Source organism: Balearica regulorum, chromosome 3 (assembly GCF_011004875.1).
Source record: "Balearica regulorum gibbericeps isolate bBalReg1 chromosome 3, bBalReg1.pri, whole genome shotgun sequence".
Classification (NCBI taxonomy): Eukaryota; Metazoa; Chordata; class Aves; order Gruiformes; family Gruidae; genus Balearica; species Balearica regulorum.
In genome coordinates, this window is record NC_046186.1 from 6,166,049 (window position 1) to 6,185,748 (window position 19,700).

Here is a 19,700-nt window from a genome sequence, read left to right on the forward strand (position 1 = left end):
TTCAAAGTGACAAGTCAGTGATGCCAGAGATGTCCACAGGTATAGCTTCTGTCCAAGTTCAATACAATAGGACAAGTCTGTCAAACGTTAGTGGTAGAAATAACATCTAAAATGGAGATCCTGTTCATGAGAAATTAAGTTCCATGCAATTTTCTCCAACCATAGATTAATTCCAACTCAAACAGTTATATTACATGATCCTGAAGTTCCCATCATGTTTCATCTAGACAGCTCACATCCTGTCCTACAAAGCTGTGCAGCACTGCTGCAGACTTACACAGCTGCTGCGCTTCACATCTGAGCTGGCTCAGTCCAACGTATAGGTGAACTGATAAATAAGAGCAGGTTTAGTTCAAAAAGCACTTTTACATCTTTCAAGGAGAAAAATACGAATGAATGCTCATTTGCATTTGCAAGAGGAACCTGAAAGAATTGTACAGAACACAACTACAACTCAGCTCGCATTATAAAACGGTGTAAGTACATAATATTGTCCATAATCTAGCATAATCACCAAAACATGAAAACTGCAGGGAGCTGCACTATTAGTCCGTGTAATGACAATAAGAAAAAAACACAGTGTTCTTAAGATTCTTCAATTTTGTTCCTAAGATTCTTCAGTTATCAAGTTTCTATTTATTAACTTTTGTATCAGAAAGTACATGCTACATGGATGCAATGTCACTATCTTTACAAAAATTAATGTAAATTATTGAAGATGGGCATGTTTATATATCTTCCCTTCTGTGATATCTTGGAACACTTAATAAAGTTACCTCTTTTTCTTAGTATCTGCTGTAGAATTATATTTGCTCACCTTACCCTTGAAATACATATTTATGTAGCTGTATTACATGTTAGATTGCCTTGAGCAAAGTACCAGAAGTCAGATTCTCATTTATACTAAGGTTTTTTAAGCCTCTCAGGAGTCATATAAGAACATACACTTCATTTAAAAAGTAATGTATTCTTACCCTTGGATCCTTTTACATCCATACAACTGTGTGTAAAATGTCTCTAGTATGTATTTGAATCTGGCCATACAGTTAGAAAAAAATAATTATATAAGGCTTATGAGATTAGGAGTTACTTTGTTTTAATGAGAGATTCAGGTGATTGCAAACTTCATAGCTTACGTATTATCTTCTCACTAACAGAGCTAGTAAATTTATTTCCTAAATCAGAATTTTTTAAATTATTAGATATGAAAAGTAATAAAATCCTACACTGCAAGTTCCTATGTTTAGCAAGATGCACGTTTCGTTTAGTACTTCCAGCGTAACGTGCTTGAACAGGCGGCGACACAATGGAGTAGCAAACCGCCACGCGGTTGTGCAAACTACATTAGCGGAGTCATTTCATGCCAGTATCTTCTACCTCAACAGAACCACATCTATACTGCCTGAAAGCCTGGCGCGCTGCTCGCAACAATTCATGTACTGTGTTGTGTAGTAAGACACTGATGTATGTGCAATCCAAGAATTTTAAATGTCCCCACAGGATATCAAATACTATCCAGACCGTTTGTAAATACTTTCCCAGTGCTCTGCAGAAAATGAGCTAGTTCTTTTCAAATCTACTTAAATGACATTTTTGTCTTATCTAAAAATCTATGTTCCTGTTTAATAAAATCATCTGGGCAACTTACTGTTTCATCAGTACTGCAAGCTTATGCCTTCATTAATAAATTCTGTCTGAGCGTTAAGATTACCCCCAGTAGAGACAGCTGGGAAACTGCAATATAAAGTCAAGCAGCACATTTAATGACCAACGAACTTCTGGAAACTTAGTCCAAAATGATACATCATTGTGTCAGACACTCTTAAGCAATATGCAGCTTGGTCTCCCTCTTTAGAAACATGAAACCCCCTGAAACCGCTACCACAAATTGTGAACCTTTTAAATTACTGCCAAGCCACCTGCTTTTCTCCAGGAACCTTCATAAAACTCTCCAAATTAGTAATGTCATTAAGTAAAGCTTACAGAACTGTTGTTATTCTGAAGGAGTATTAGCTGTTTAGTTTAAGGAAACCGATGGGGATTTTTATCATGGAAAGAGCTGTCATGTATATCGTATAATCTATTCCAAATGAAATGCTTTAAAATACTCTTAAATATGCTATTCTTTCACATTTTAATCTTTCTGGGAGAAAACCATATAACCATATTCTCAGGATTAAACTCATATAATGAAGAAGTTCAGTTCAGGAGAGTGTATGCGTAAGATTCTCAAACAGTTTACGTGTCTTCAGACGGTATTAAGAGCTATATAAATCAAATGTCTGATTTTGCATTTTTGAATAGCACTGGAAGAAATAGTGTTCAGATCGGACAGGGAGTCTGATTTCCCCTGTTCATTCTCTTTTTTGAATGGTTCTACACAGAGCGGGCGAGGATGGATTATAGGAATGCCTTCTGTCGAGGACTCAGCCAAAACCGTACCATCTCATCTTGGAGTAATTTATCCAAGAAGATGATTTAAAGGACAGTTCAGTGGCACCATTTTTGGAAGGCAAAAGCAGAGGGGAAGGAATATAAATCAGAGGTGACTGGCAGGTAAAGGATATATGCAGCAATCAGCCAAACCATGTGCACACTGGCACAAATTCAACAAGATCATTTATAAAAATTTTAAGTCAGGAGTACACAAAAGGGGGTCTGGTGCTAACTAAATCCACAGATAGATTACACGCCACTGAAATAAACACTTCCAGATGCTGGCATACAAAAACCTTTTACAGAAAGAAATGTTTTCTTTCATAAATCTGAAAGGAGGAACCTTGAGTTGGGGGTTGGGAGAGAAGGGAACAAGATTTCCAAACCGAGATTTGACATCCTACTGCTTTTATAGAATAATAGCTCATATTTTTCAAATGCACAATGTTAACACTATAGAATAACAAATAACTACAGACAATAGCTTGAAGTATAGACAAATACATCACAAGTATATAACTGTTTAATGAAATATTTTTTTTTTCTTTCAAATTGAGGAGAAACAATAAAAATGTCAATTTGGCTTTTTCTATATCGGAAACTGAATGTATAACTGAAGGAAAAGTTTTCAAATGCCTTTTGACATATATACATACATTTCTTTTTTAAAACTGATTAAGAATGAAATCCTGACTTCTTCAAAATCAGTATCAATTGATTTTGAATATCAATAGAGGCAGTATATAATATACAGGACCCTAAATATCAGAGATTTTTTTATTTGGTTTCTATGTACCTAATTTCTTTCAGAAACAGCATTCAATTTTTTTTTATCAATCAAGTGCTTTAGAAAAAATCAGATGTCAATGCATCTACATTGTGTATATTGAAGATCGTATTCCAAAACTACTTCTTACTACTATGTCAGTCTGAAATATGGAGAAAGAAATTTATTTCAATTAAGATGACTAAGTTGTAGACAAAATGCGAAGCTGAATTTTTCTTGATGTTTAAGGCACCTAAACCAAACTTGCTTTTCAAAATGTTATTTTCTGTTTATCTCCACAAATATCATACTGCCACACTGTCCTTTACATTTTTAAAGTTTCCCTCTCTTCTTTCTACACCCACAATCTGGTGTTTTAGCCTCACACAGGCTCAGCTTTGCCAGGTCTTCAGCTAGTAGTCCAGAAATTTTGTTTGCTAGAGGAAATCAGTAGATTCAATATCATCTTTATTAAATTGAAATTACTAAAGGTTTGTGACGAACTTCAGGGTTTTTGCAACAGAAATAGATTTAAGCAATTGCATGAAAGCTGAGCTCAATCAGGATCAAAAACTTGCACTTTTAAAACATCAGAAGTGAAAGGTCTTGACTAAGTATATCATTTGATTGGGAAACTCTATTATTTATATGTACATGCAACGTATTTAAGTCTACATGGAATACTTGCATTTATTATTTAACCTGTAAGAGTATAGGCAGGGCTGTATATGGCCCAAATAATGTAAGTCTCTGCTGAACGGCATTCGCTGGTGTTACATGTTCTTCGTGCAGGGAATGTCACAGGCAGTATCATAAACATGGTTTTGTAAATATTCATTGTTTTATGATGCTTAGGCAATTTTATTGGACTGAAATTTTTAACAGGAGAAGGTTTAGACTAGCAAGTCTTTTCATACTGAAATTACTTGGAGCCTGAAGGACCATTCTCCCAAAAAAGTAAATACTCAAACAAAAGTTGGTTATACCCTCTGTTCATTCAATATGCTCCATTTACACACACATATGCTGCTGAATAATGGCCACTGTCTTCCACAGGTCTGTGCGGTATTACAATTTATATTTATAAACTCAGTTTCTCTTCAACTAAACATCAAAAACATTTCATTTCAGGACTGGCATAAACTAGAGGGGACAAAGAATCTGTTTTGGAACCATTTTTTCATTCTTTTTGCCTGTGGTCTTCCACTGCTGCAGCTGACCACTTTGGTTTTAATTTCAGGTTAGAGGGTGCTAGCTGTATTATTTACTAGAGTTGCTCTCTCATGGTCACAAGTACTACTTACAAACTGTTCATGTACTATTTGCAACTGTTCATACCAAGTTTTCAGTTAATCACCACATATTGATCACAGACTAAATATTTTTAAAGAATTATTTACTGTTTACTACTCCAACTGTTAGAAATAAAATTAATTTCTTTGGAAACATTATGCTCATATTCTTGGTGAGAAATATATATCTGATATTTTTGTGAACAGCATGGCAGACTGAATATTATTATTTAGAATAATATTTGGATGAATATTAGGATTATACCTATAGGCCCAGTCAAGACTGCAGATAACTTTTACTATGTGCTTTACAGAGATGGGCTTTTTAGATTAATTTAAATCTAAGTTGTTATTACTATTGTTGTTATTATTACTACTACTACGACTATCACTGTTACTGTTGCTATTTTTCCCAGTCTGCAGAAAGATTGAACTTGTTAGAATTTGTTTTGGTATTGATTTTGATCCCATTTACATCCTGAATCTTATTGAAATCAATGATGCTGCCATGTTGAAAAGCAAGTAAGAGTCCAGAACCATAGCTGCGTGAAGAAAGAGGGATGTACCCAGGTCATGCTACAAGATATGGTGACTTTCTCTTTCTCAAAGAGACTTTCCACTGATTTCCCATTGAACTCCAACACATTTTGTACATATAAGAGAAGTAATCCTCTTACGCTCTTCATTTTAGGTCACACTTCAATGTGTTTAATAGATCCCTCATCTGAATGAACCATGAAATGATCTAATCATGTGGTTATAGTCTCCAGGTAAAGGGTTGTTATACCAATATCATTGTATTTGAGATCCTGGGATACACGGAGATGATGCTTAATGACTGGGCATTCAGGATTATTCTACTCCTTAACTATCTGAATTAATAACAATAAAAAGAACATGTGTAGAAGAGTGCAATTAAAAATAGATGTTACATAAAAACATTAGAATATTCACATATACTAATTTTATATCCAAATATAAATTAATCTCTCAACATAAAAAGTCTGTTAATCCTATGTAGACAAATTTCCCATTTTTTTGTGACCAAGGAAGCTAGATTTAGCCTGCAATGAATTAATACATATAAAATGTCTCACTTCCTAAACTGAAATGCACAGAGCACAGAGCAATAGATTCAGGTGCAGCACAAGGAATTGCATCATCCCACATGCTGAAGAGTTACATATTTCCTGGTTTTGTCTTGCAAAATTATACAACTCTATTTTTTAAATCAATTATTTCTTTCTCTGTTCCTTGAAAGTAGGCGATATGGAGTACTACCCAATACTGTTAGAGAATATATGGATAAAATATATTTCTAGACTACCTTAGACATGACACGATGCAGAAGAATCTAGAGTACACTTGCTGCTTTCCATTGTGGCTTGCACTTGGAGACAAAATCTAAATGGTCTAATTATGTTAGTCATTTTGACATAGCTATTAAGGTCAAAATAAATGCAAATGGATCATTTTCACTAGTTTAATGTTAGTTCTCATTTACCATATGATTATAAAACTTTCAAAGTGCTCTTTTTGTCCAAACCAACATCCATCAAATGCTGCTAAAGAATAAATTACACAGCTTAACTCTTCTTCCAAAACTGCCTTATTAGGAACACTTATCATTAAATCAGATGGGAGAGAGGGACAATCATGATGAAACAGCAAAAAAGGGAAAGATGTCAGAAAATATCACTGTTCATGCTTTACAAATATATTAACCATCTTAAGAAAGTATTCTCCTATATTTCTTTTTAAACAGAAATAAAATCTAAACTCTATGTATGGGACTGAGTTTTTCAGTAGTGACGATAAAACTTGTACTTACATTCCGGTTTTCCATTTTAGAAGTAACACTAGTATTTTGAAATGTTCTACAAAATGTAAGATCTTCACATGATATCCTTCAGAAATCTAGTCATTTTGGAAGGAAAGTATGCTTGCATCTGGTAACTAAATCTGATGAGACTCATCTCGGTTCCATAAAGGTTCAACCAGCAAAACCAGCAAGATTCAGTGAAACCAAAATTAAAACATAAATCACATCAGCACAACTCAGCAATAGCAGGTTTCTACTGCAATAGCATGTATGCCTCAAACTGCAGCAGAATGCAAAATCAGAGGCTTACAGTCCTTGGGAACATTTTGAGCATAGGTCAACCTAGGTCAATTTGTTCTCAAAGCTGAAAGAATGAAGCTGGCAGGGTCCTATCAGCATTAAGATCCTGGACCTTATGGTGGAGAACCTAGAAACTGTGGAATCCCCATAGTGGGTATAAGTTCCAAATTGCTTTTTTATATACACAGACACCTGGAATCAGAGAACATCCATTATCCCATAGCATGCTTTGGTTTCCTCACTACTAGAATTAGTCAGCATGTCCAGCCAGTTGGCATGCAAGTCCATGAGCCACAGGTTCTAGGAGGAATTCTGTATGGAGAGGTTTCTCATAGTCAGTAAGCATCCTGGGATGCATATTCAAGGAAATTTTGCTTTGTTTCTGCTTTTCCCTTTCCCTTGTCCCTCCTTCTGGTGTCACAGACCTAAGTTACAATACATTGCAATTCTTTCAGAAAAAATTGCCAAACACAGCATGTCAGATATTACCCCATTAATATCAAGAGAATGTTTCAATGGCTGTTACCAGCAAAAAGTTTGCAGTTTGAGATGTCCATAACAAAGGTGTTATAAAAATTCAAGTGTCATGGCAATTATTATTGCTACCAGGGCTGTTCACCTCTATAATTGGTTTAATGCCTGAAAACAGTCAGTATCTCTATTTCTGTAAAAACCATCATTCTAACAAAACTGTTACCTAACAGTCTTGAAATATTTATTTATTCATTTAGAACAATTTACATCAATTCTCAGATAGTGACATAACTGGTGCTGGTCTAAACAGTCACTGGCCCACTATGACTGCATTTAGGTAGCACACCTCGATTCTGTTGGGAAACCTGTTCTCACAAGGAAGCAAATCATGTCAGGACATTAACACACTAAGTGTAATCTTAGATTCACACAGAGTAAAACACTGGATGCTGAGTACAAAACGACTTTTGGTGTACTCAGGAATAACTCCTTCCTGAAGTACTGAGAAGCCGTTACGATTCCAGTTAAGTGCATTCTTAGCCATAATTGGTTATTTTTTTGCATTGGCTAAACTGTCACAAAAGCCTTTTGTTTCTCTCCCCCTGGGAGTCTGAAAAAACTGAGAAAAGATGGGCAGATGGGAAAATATACAACCAAAATATATGCAAATCTATTACAGAAAATTAATCTCTCCTTCTTCAAGGACTTACTTCCATGCATATTCACACAGTACATGGCTCCAATGACACAATTCTCTATCCAGACATACAACTACACCTTTGAGTTTTCATGCCATAACAATGACCACTGTATCTTAATTTGGTAATAATGTAGATGGAGCACTGAGTAGCCTCCTACAATCTACATTAAAAAGACTTTGGAGCAGTAGTGTGTAAGAAACAGAGTTAAGCAATAAGACCCTTAACACTGAGAACAACCTGGTACCCAAGCTGTGAGATGGCATATGGAAAATTGAGATAACTTGTCATCCTGAATCCCATCTACATCAGACAGTTTCACCGAAGAAACATATCTGAGAAGGATCCTGGATATGAACTACTGCTTTCTTGTTTACGTCTAAAATGGAGAGGTTGACTTTGGAAATTCCTGGTATGGGACCAACTGATGAGATCCACTCACTCTGTCTCCTCCAACATCAAGCTTCAATATGAGACCATGGCTGATGGTACTCAGGGACGAACTCAGTCTGCTTATGGGTGAACTTCATATTGAATGCATCCATCCCAAAGTTAGTCCCCATACCTGGAAGTTTCTTGATGAAAACACCACTTTGTTGCCAAGACAAGATTAGAGCCAATACCTATATGTGTAAGGTTCTCGTGGTCCTCTGGTCTCGCTGCTCTGCTCTCAACAGAGAACAACCTTGAGGGATGGAAAAACGGTCTAAGGAAAAACCAAACAACCCACACCACAATGAAAGCTGTGAACTGGTAGGATAAATACAAGACCAGAAGAAGACTCTCCTATCAGTTCATATCCTCTCGTGAACTGTGCCAAAGAAACAAGTATATTTTATTCGACTGAGCAGAATCAAAGTCTCATACATCACAGTCTCCATGGCGAGTGATTCAAACACAGAGGCCTTTCTGGAGACTTAGCTCTAGGTGTGCACGGGTAAGTACCTGGGTCAAATGTGAATGAGTAATCACGGAAAAACATGTCAATCAAATCTTAAAGCAAGGCAGATCCCTACCTGCAACCCCACAGAGAAGAAGGAAGGTAGAGGGTTTTCACATTTTTGGAGTGTGATGTTGAATCTGGAGAAACAAGGAGGATTTCCCAGCTGGCAATCTAGTTAAATACCTATACCTTCGTCTGTCTCTGCAATTATGTATTGGTCTTGCCACTACTGAGGATGAGTTTCCAGACAGTGCAGAAATTAGCTTTAGTCTAAGCACTAAGTCCTGGCTCACCAGAGGTAAGAAATGAAAAGAAGGTGAGGAAAAAAAAGATTAAAGCATATAACACGGGGAGGGGGGGAAAGGGAATTGATAAATTCTGTGTTTTAATATCAAGGGCAGTTAGAATATTTTTGTCTGGCTTTGGTTTAAAATGCAATCATCTTCATGGCATTTGTCATATAAAGAACATTGATTTTATAGTATCTTGCAATTTTAAATGGGGAAATATTATCAGATACTTTGCAGGTCCAGTTTTTTATTAATTTCTCCAGATGTACTGCTGATTTAAACTCAATCCATGTGTATAGATGATAAAGTCTTTCAAAAACCAATGTTGTTAAACCATAAATATTAAAAATGATACACAGTGAATTTCAGGGAGACTACTGAATGCCTCACACTAGATAGCATGGCAAAAAGCCAAAAAACAACTCTAGCTAAATTAAAAATAATCTCCCAAATGAAAAAGAAAATGTTTTGCTCTCTGCCTCGTATGATTGGCTGGAATGAGATGGAAATTATTTAAAATGAAAAAATAGTCCAGAGCTGTCCATTATTTCTTATTAATTTACAGCAAGGGTAAAATTCTTCTGTAAATCCTCCTTACTGCTCAATAGTCACATATCCAAGAAATTTCAGAATAGCATAGGCCTACAAAATTAAAATAATTTATTAAATCTCAATAACTGAACTGTGCTAAAGTTCAAATCATATTGCTTTGGAAGACAGGAAAGCATTTAAAGTAATCCCTTTTTCTTTCCCCAATCTTTTCTCAATGGTCAGAACTCAAGAACTCAACAGGAACATGCTGCTGTTTTCAAAAAAACTGTTGTTGAATACTTTGGATAACTGATTTTGTGTATTATTCCTCGTATGCGATTTCCTGTATGTCCCTAACACACGTGATGTTATTCAGATAGGTAAGTACACGGTTAGGTTTCTAGGACCGATTCTACATTCTTCCTGTACAAGTATCATAAGCTTACACTGGAGTAATATAGCATTTTGGCATTAGCAGACTTGCACTTTTTTCTTGTTACTATTGTAAGAATGTAGAATTGTGTCTTTTACTTCAAGTTCAGTCTAATCTATACATTTTAGGGACTGGAGTGAACACATATATAGGTCACAAATATGGTTGTTCATTCTTTTCCGTGCTTCTGTACTAGGTGTAACACGAACGGTAACCTGCCATCAGAAAACTTTGTGCAAAACATCTGGACATGCAGAAAAATAATTTCTGCTCACCTACAGCAGACTCTGTTAGGGCACCTACTGACTATAAAATCAGATCTGATGTAGAAGAATTATCAACAGGCTTAAGAGAAATGGAAGAAATTATTTGCAAATGTATATTTCTAACTTCTCTGCATGCCCTTTAGGTTAGTTTTAAGGGTGGAAACAGCTGAAAGCATGACTTCACTGAATCTAATGACAGATATTCAATATTTCTCTGTCTGCAGTTTTTAAAGTGTCACCACAGAATCACAAGAAGCACATCAAGTAAAGCACACCATTCCTCCTGCTTCTGTCATCCTGTCTAAGATGAAAGAAACTATTGTGAAGGCAGTGGCAACAGGACAAAGCAGAAGTCATTCAAAAGAAGTGTTGCTGTGGTACTGTTCCAAATGCCTAGAGATAATACTTTTAATGCAACAGTATGACAGTCTGGCAATAGGAAAAGGTAGGGACAAAGGAAGCATTATTCTACCTTCATGCTTTCTGCACCTATAAGGAACTTGCAGGACATTTGGGTACTTTAATTTTAGACAATTGTGATAGCATTGTTCGTCCCCAAAACTGCCAACGAAGGCACTGACAGGAAAAGCGAGCAGCTTGGCAGACCTAAATGCATAGTCAATAATAGCTCTCAAAGTGCTTTTCCTGAACTTCCTTATTAAAAAGGGAATCATATTACAGCTCTCTACAACATCTCTATGCATCTAGATGACCCAAGATTCCCTCTCTCATTCTTGGCTTGTTTAGAGGGAACAAGATCTGCTCATCTCATCAACCACGTTGAAAGTAGGTAATGTCAACAAATTAAATTGTTCAGTTAGTTAAAAAAAAAAAAAAAACAAAAAAAAACCTCCAAAAAAAACCCAACCCAAGCCAGAGTATTTTATTTTATCTTGTGGTTGGACACAAATTTCAAACTTTGGTTAATAATTTACCAAACCACTTTTAGTGAGGGTCAGGAAGACTTACCTCTCTGTAATTGTTTATGTGAGTTCTTTACTTCTTTATAATAAAATTAAATATATTCTCTGCTTTCAGAAGCTATTGGCATACTCTTAGCTACATCTCTTAGCAAATTCCTGCTAAAGAAACTTCTCTATTTTGGACTAGATATTCTATCCTACACTTTACATTATATTAATCTAGCATTTGTGAGTGGCAAAAGAGAGAGGTAAAATTATGTAAGGATAATCCATTGCAAATACATATCAACTATCATTAATAAACCAAATATTTAGTGCCATTTATAAAAGCATTGATCACTTTTGACACTAGGAAAATTATAACTTCATATATTTATTTACTCTTTTTTTTTCTTATTCCTTACTTCTGAGGTCAAGTCCCACTATTTCCTTGGTATTTATGGTCTTCACATACTTCTGTATAATTTTTATGTAGATGAATTTCCTCCAAATTCAGAATCATTCTCTTTTCCTAAAATCCCTCCAAAAATGCACAATTTCTTCCTAATTTTTAGGAGGTCAGATCTAGTTTGGTGGTTTTTGTTGTTTTGGTGGTTGGTTTTTTTTCCTGTAATGATTTCTTTGACATTCATTCATTCCTAAATGTAACTATTCTGAGGTAAGCAAGGATATATGCCACACAGAACAGCAGATCAGAAGAAAATGACCCCAAGTGATGGCACTGGAGACAGTCTACTTTCACATTTTTATCAGCTGAGAAAATTAAATAAAGCATTCATTTGGCTGCTCTGAACAATGGATTTGAAATTTGCATAGAAAAAATGCTGGCAAAACCTCATAACCCATCAATGTTTTACCACAAACTCAGTTCTATTACATTTTAGTGGAGGTTCAAAGTTGTCTAAAGAAACCATTCTCTTCTTTCTCCAACCGTAAATGTGTCACTTGAGAGTTCAACTTCCAATAGGAGAAGTATGTGACACACAACTAATTTTAGAATATAAAGTGCTCCTCACCATATTGGAATACATATAATTTAAAATAACTGTAAACCTAAACTTTGCAAAAACAGAAAATTCAAGCACTAACAAAAAAGCATAATTTGTAATTGAAAGAAAATAATATTTAAAAGAAAAAAAAACTTTTTTTGTCTTTCCAAAAAGAGACAGAAATTACTAAGTTTTATTTCCCAAGAGAATTATGCCACTTTTATAAAGAAAATTACAGTCACCACAAATTGCTCTCAACAATTCCAAAGCTTCTTCATTTGACCACTTGAAAATCAAAGTTCTTTAAGATTATAAATATAACTTTTTATAACTCTGTTATTACGTACTGTGAATGGGGAAAGGGGGCCAATCTTGTGGCCATAGCGTCGAATGGCCTCTCTGATGTGGCTGGGCTGGATGGCATCGCTTTGAGCCTCTATACCACAGGCTGCAGTGCTCTGCAACAGAAAAACACATAAATTGTTACTAAATCAAAAACACACAACAGACCTACAGTGCATAAAGTATGAAAATAAACCTTTATAAAATGGACCAATTTTTTTTTCCTGAGGATACACATCATTGCTGCCACACACTACATTAGAGAAAAAAAAAAGCTATTAACAAATCAAAGAGGACTTTTACATGAACTTTGCTTAAGAGACCCAAAGAACACCATATTTGTCCTCTTAAATCTTTCACCTAGTGCTGCTGTATGTTGCAATTGAAAAGAGCAGAAAATGTTCAAACTAAAATGAAAGGGTCATATAAGTCACACTGCAATAACCACAGAAACTATTTTTAAAACATTTCAGGCACTCATTATGATGTCAAGGGGTGGGGAAAATATTGAACAAGTACCCAAAGTGGAAAGAAATTTGACACCAAAATCACCATTGAGTAATATCAGATTCAAATTGGAAGATGAAAGATGTGACATAATGGTGTTAGGGGGATGCAAAAATATTTTAATTACCTCAAATTGGAATGTTTTCAAATTTCAGATGGCTTTTTGGATAAGGACCTTACACAGGAAAAATAAGAATTCACTGCTACTGGTCCATTGATTTTACAAAACTATCCCCAGGATTTTAAAAGAAAAAGTTACTCTTTTCTCCTTGTTAGTCAAACTGAAATGTTGTTTTAGGCTCCATCTAGACACAGCTGCTTGCCAGAATTCAGACAACTTATCAGAATGATGGCTGCTCGGTAATAAATTCATGAAAACGATATTAGTGAATGCTCTAAGAATGACAAAAATTTAAATGTACACACACACACAGTCCCCTCATACATTTACACTATATACTAATTCTTTCAAACCTGGGATATTTTTTACAAAATGTTTTATTTTCAAGAGTGCTGAGTCCACTGGAGCCTGTGTGTGTACACACAGAATTATTCATAACACTATGGCAGATTCTTCCCTTGCTGATTGACGTTCATAAAGGGAATATGAAACTCAAATATTTTCAGCTGGACTGGGCCTTCATGAACTAAGAATAACATTCTTCACCAAGTTAACTCTGTCTCTATGCCTCAGTTATATCCAGTATATACCCAACCAAATTGGATAAGTCGTGGGAAGATTTCATTAAAACTGTGCATTTTTTAGAATATAATTATTTCAAAAGACATTAAGTCAAATATTAAGGATTTAAAATAAACTCACAACACTACTGAAATATAATGTATCAAAAATTACATGTCCAGCTAAATTCTTGTTCCTAGGAGTAATAATGGAAATCAGCCACAGAAGTAAAACATAACCAAATTTAATATAAAAAGGAAGAGGGAAAAGCAAAAGTCTTCAGAGAGGTTTTTAGGATTCACTAACGGCTTTCTAAATGGACTATTACGAGTATCTACAGCACTGATAACACTACAAGGAGAAAATACATCTATTTCTATCTGTCATTGTAAAAATCACTAGTGGAACTGTGAAAAATTGGTTGTAGGAGAATAACACACATGAGAAAATCACAAGTCACTCCATTGCTTTGCAGCAAAATGAGTACTGCAATCACATTTTTTTTCAAAAAAGCCCTAAGTGACTAACACAGTGCTTCCTATTTAGTTTATTTAATCAAATCTATTTCCCTTGTGGTTTTAAGGTACATATATCCCTCTCAGACAGAATACCAAGGATCTACAACAGAAAACAGGAATTGTAATATTTACATTTCACACTCTGAATATGAGACATCCATATTTTATGCAAAGTAAACAAATATTTAGATTGAATGCAACCAACTGCAATAAAAATAAAGCAGGTCAGGAAAAGTTGTTATAGGCACAGGCGGCAGTTGCCTAAGGCTACTGGGAGCAGGCAAATCACCGCCCCCTCTTTGCCTACATTGCTTATGCTTTGACCCTCAAAACTTACATTACCTGCTACTGTCAGAGAAGGGGATGATTATTTGGGGTAGTGTCTACTGCTCTGGCTGTAGAGGAGCAGCTCATCTTAGAAGCAACAGTTGTTACCTCAACAAAATTCAGTTTGCAGGCATTACTGAGAAGTTTTAGCCTAGTTCTGATAGAAGAAAACCTATGCATTTGACCCCACAATAATAACATTGGTAGTTAACATGTGATATAGGTTAAAATTAATGTTTAAATTGAGACACATTATTTCCTGAAGATGTTTCGGTGGGGTTTTTTTGTTTGTTTGTTTGTTTTTTCAGGCTTGTGTACCAAATACCTTTTTTCTTTTCCTTTGTTTGGATTTGGTAGAGTCCTGTCCAATTCCACCATTCCCCAGGGGTCCTGACGGGGTTTTCCCAAGATGTTGCTGTCCTGCTGATGCTGGGGGTGTGGGCGTAGGAGGTGGTGTGTTTTCAGGAGAGTCAAGACTGGTCTTCATGCTTGTAGATTGCCCTAAGAGATGTGGCTATAAAAGCAAGATGTCAAACAGCCATTAGACAATTAATCTTGGACAGGCTAGAGAGTTGAGTGGAGAGGCAACTAATGAAATTCAACAAGGGCAAGTGTAGAATCCTGCACCCAGGGAGGAATAACCCCAGGCACCAGTACAGGTTAGGGGTTGACCTGCTGGGAAGCAGCTCTGTGAAGAAGAACCTGGAAGTCCTGGTGGACAACAAGCTCTCCATGAGCCAGCAGTGTGCACTCGTGGCCAAGAAGGCAAATGGTGTCCTGGGGTGCATGAAGAAGAGTGTGGCCAGCAGGACGACGGAGGTTCTCCTCCACCGCTACTCTGCCCTGCTGAGGCCACATCTGGAGCTCTGTGTCCAGTTCTGGGCTCCCCAGTTCAAGACAGACAGGGAACTAGTGGAGAGAGTCCAGTGGAGGGCTATGAGGATGATGAGGGGACTGGAGCATCTCTGGTATGAGGAAAGGCTGAGAGAGCTGGGGCTGTTTAGCCTGGAGAAGACTGAGAGTCTTTCCATCTAAATCCATAACTTCAATGTTCATAAACTCCATAATAGAAGTCTATATCAATACCAGACTTAATAACATCTTCTTCAAAAGACACAAACTACCAAATACATGTAAAAGTAAAACATAAAATGCATTAATATTTGAAAAAGCAAGATTTACCTCAGTAGAGTTGTGATACTGTATGAAGGTGGCAGATATGGCATGACTGAATGGGTCACCAGCTTTGGGAGCCATGTCCTGCTTAACCAAAAGGGCCAAGTCCACCAACTGGAGGGGCGAAAACAGCCGATAAACAGGTAGGTTTACTGACATGGTACTTACTACTAATACCATCATAACAATGAAGAGAGAGAGCAGTTGTGGGTTGAGGCAGATTATTCTTAGTGTTTCTCAGTTGAAAACAAAATTATTCAGAGAGATTTCAGCCTAAAGAACTTTTCTTTTCCACTTCTGTAAATATATGGAGTAATCTATCTACCCAAGAGGGCTCAGCTTGGCACTAAGGCAACGTTTTGTTTTCCAGGAAATCCTGCTTTTTAATCCAATTGTGCAATGGGGTTGAATGAGCCTCTGCGCACTGCCAAAGGTCACATAGCGAAGTATGTGGTTTCAGTTTGGTCTTGAATAAAGTTCGTGCTGGACTCCACTCTGTTCTGTAACCATTATAAAACATTTCTATTTGTTTATCAAATGGATGAATAGGATACAGTACACATCTGTGATAGAGTAAATTGAAAGATGGACAGGAATCTGGTTAGCTTGGGCAGCCGAAGTAGTGACTGCATGCTTTGAAAGAGGCTTACAACACAGTCACCTGAGGCCAAACTACATTCAAGAGTAATTAATTTTGTTTAACTAGAGTTCAATCAGTATACTCCCTTACCTGTGCCACAGTCTCGTACGCTAAATATGCCAAAATCTCCATTGCAACTGCATTTGGCTTTATTTCCATGCTGCTACAATCCAGCCAGTCACGAAACTTGGATGCTTTCTTTGCTGTCAGTTAAAATGGTAAGGGGAAAAGGAAAAGTTAACAACGGGTAGGACGAAATAATGCATTATTTTTTCCAATCATAGAAAATATTGTAAATGTGAAATAAGGAGTGGGAATGTGATTTGATTCGCCAAGGAAGGAATTATCAAAATGGAATAAGTGGGGGGAAAGACTGTTATTTCATACACAACATTTTGGAAACCCATAAGCAGCATGGAGTAAAGAGAAAAACACACAGTTAATCAATCATACAGGAGTTTTCAGAACAAGGAAGGGTCTACCTCAGAGGACATAGACAGGACAAACCTGATTTTGAATATATTATTGTAAAAGAAACGTTGCACCACATCTTTGATGAATGAGAGAAAGCACTAGAAGAAATCAACACAAATCTGAGTCCAGATAAAATGGTAATTGCATTAACAATAGCAGAGACAGATGAAGGACAGAAGAACTAGGAAGTCCTTCTGTTAACCATGCAGGGATTAGGTGCTGACAAGCTAGCCAAAATGATTTGTAGATGAGTGTTTTTAAAATGTGCTTTGGCTATAAAGAAATAAGAATAGATGTAGATCTGCAAATGATCAACATTCACACGAGAACTTCACACTGCTAATGGATGAGTTCACTTAGGAGAAAGTACAGAGAAAAATATGGGACAAAGAAATGTGATATTTGCTGAGAGAGTAGAAGGAGGGAAAAAGGATGGTCTTAGGTCAGTGGTGGACAAGCTGATCACAGAAAGCTGTGGAGAGCTGGACAGAAAGGAGCTAGTAATATAGAGGTCTTAATGAGGGCTGCTTGTGAAGACAGCACAACCAAAATGAAGTAAATACAAGGTGAGAGAATAATTTGAAACAGCTCTTTCAAAGAGACTCTTCAACGAGGACTAAAAAGTTAAAGATGAGTCAGGTGTTAAATGGAAAAGAGGTGTGAACAATGGTTATTTTTTTAGGAGAAGGCTACATTGGATTGCTAAAGACAAAAAACACCCAAACAACAAAGGAAGAGAAGCGTGAAGGTGACAGCACGACCACAAAATGTTCCCTAGCATGTAAATTTGTGATCCTGTAATACTTGATCCTTTCATAGGCCTTTTCTTTCACCTGTCTTTAAAACTGCACAAAAATATGTAGAGCTGTAATTATGAATATATACTGTTAGAAGAGGCTTCCTGAAGTCCTTTCCAGGTTTATTCTCTTGTGGCAGAGTTTTCATAGGTTTACATTACAGTAAAAAGGGTTTACTACTTTAAACATAGCAATACATTCAAATTTTACTAAGATATAAAAAAAAAAAAAAAGGAAAAAATAGCCTTTGCGTGCCTTTGCGTTAGTTCTGAACAAATGTTCTGCGTGGACTTTAGTATGTTCTCTCTAGTTGGGTTCATATTGTACAACCGAATTTGTGCGTGAGTCTCTCTTGCTACTATTTTCTAAGCACTCTAATTCTCTTATTCTTTAATGACATTAAATGTCAGTGAAAAAGAACTGTAGAGACATGGTGATTTAAAAACACTGTGAAAATAACATTGAAATATTTTTATAAATTACAGTCCCCCTGGTCAGCAACATTCAATTTTATTTCACAAATTTAAGATTTCTATTTTTTCCGTCTCCAGATGATAATTTTGGGGTTTTAAAAATGAGTTTATCACAAACCTCTCATTTGCTGAAGTCACCCTAATCTGCAGTATCATTTATCTAATGGCTCACAGATGTGTGATGCCAAATTGTAACTAAGCTTACAAAACATATTGAATTAGGAAAAGAAATGCTTACAAAACATGTTTTCCTACATTTGCTGACATTTGCTGATACAGAACAGTATTTCAAATGTGTCATTTATTTGCCATAAATGAGTCACTCTTTCTTCGAATTTAAAAGGAAGAACAAGATAAGGTCTCTCATTTAAAGACACCATTGTGTTCAAGTCTGTGTTGTAGGATCATGCGCTCTTTTGTCATGATTTTTACTGGCTCCTTCACCTCACTTTCTCTGACATTTGACCTAAAACCTTAGTCATCACTTAACCGCTTCTGTAATGATGTTTTGCTACATGATCAAGCCCATTAATTTACAGCTCATTATAGTTGTGGCCCACAAGTACTTCTAGTAAGTTGGTTTTCAGTGCTAGTAAAGCCCTAATTCTGTCATCATGTTATTAGTGTTGGAATGGCGTATACTGATGAATTTGGCTAATGCTGAATAAATTCCACAGCAGGAGCTTACAGCTTAAAATAGAAAAGTCTCTTTAGTAAGTTCTTTGTGTCTCTGCGGATAGAGAAATAAAAGCAAAACTTGCTGCTCTTCTCTAATTTTAGATGCATTCCAAAAAACCTGCAACCATGAAACTTTACTAATATGCTGACTATAACACCACCCTGACAGACTTCAGGCAGTGTGGGTGTTAATCCATTAACTCTTTACCAGCTCTGTCTTTGCAGTCGTCCCCAGTCCCATTCCCCCATCCCTCCCCCCGCCGCCCCCCCCCAGTATTTGAGCATATAGAAAGCTTGGTAGATATTCAAATAAAATACGCTGCCTGACAGCCTGAACCTAAGCTAAATTAACTGTTCCCAGGAGTTATGCAGACAAAGAATTTAAAGTTTTATTATTGCAGATGAAACAAAAGTGCTTTCAAAAAATGTGAGGTTCTGGTGTGTTCTCTATTACATGAAATAATAACTGAATATCTTAATACAGTGCAGTCATTATAATACTTACAAAAACTCAATTGCCGACTTTCACAAAATTCTGCATACTGGACCGAGTCCATCATTCGTGTTTGTCTTTCTGCTCTCTGACAAAAGAGTAGAAGTACATGATGTACCTTATTCCAACAAGAACTGCATTCCACAACAGAAATTATAGCAGCACAGCACCCCTGCCATAACCTTGAACTAACCCTTCCAAATTAAACATGCATTGAACAAGTTAAGATGCAGAAATATAAACCACAGACTGGTTTTTAATCTTGTGAGTTAAATTTCCCAAAGGAGGGTGTCAATTCTTATTTTAAAAATCTGCTTGCACACTGCTCACCTACGACAGCGACGAGGGCTGAGTTAGGAAAGGCGCTGAGCACTCTTGCCCTGACCGAGGTGCACATTTAAACTGAAGCACATGAGTGGTCTGCCTACGT

General features: G+C 36.4%; 1 protein-coding gene across 10 annotated transcripts in view; it reads right to left on the reverse strand.

Annotated features, from left to right (window-relative positions):
• The window catches only part of SUPT3H (SPT3 homolog, SAGA and STAGA complex component), a 282,637-nt gene that overhangs the window by 40,860 nt on the left and 222,077 nt on the right, over positions 1 to 19,700 (reverse strand). For 9 of the 10 annotated variants that reach the window (XM_075750450.1, XM_075750444.1, XM_075750445.1 and 6 more), the window contains 5 exons: positions 19,283 to 19,358; positions 16,446 to 16,558; positions 15,722 to 15,829; positions 14,865 to 15,053; positions 12,511 to 12,621 (listed from right to left, as the gene is read on the reverse strand). In XM_075750450.1, coding sequence (XP_075606565.1) covers positions 12,511 to 12,621; positions 14,865 to 15,053; positions 15,722 to 15,829; positions 16,446 to 16,558; positions 19,283 to 19,358 — 597 coding nt within the window. The remainder of the gene's footprint in view (positions 1 to 12,510; positions 12,622 to 14,864; positions 15,054 to 15,721; positions 15,830 to 16,445; positions 16,559 to 19,282; positions 19,359 to 19,700) is intronic. The other variant, XM_075750453.1, reaches the window with a different exon arrangement.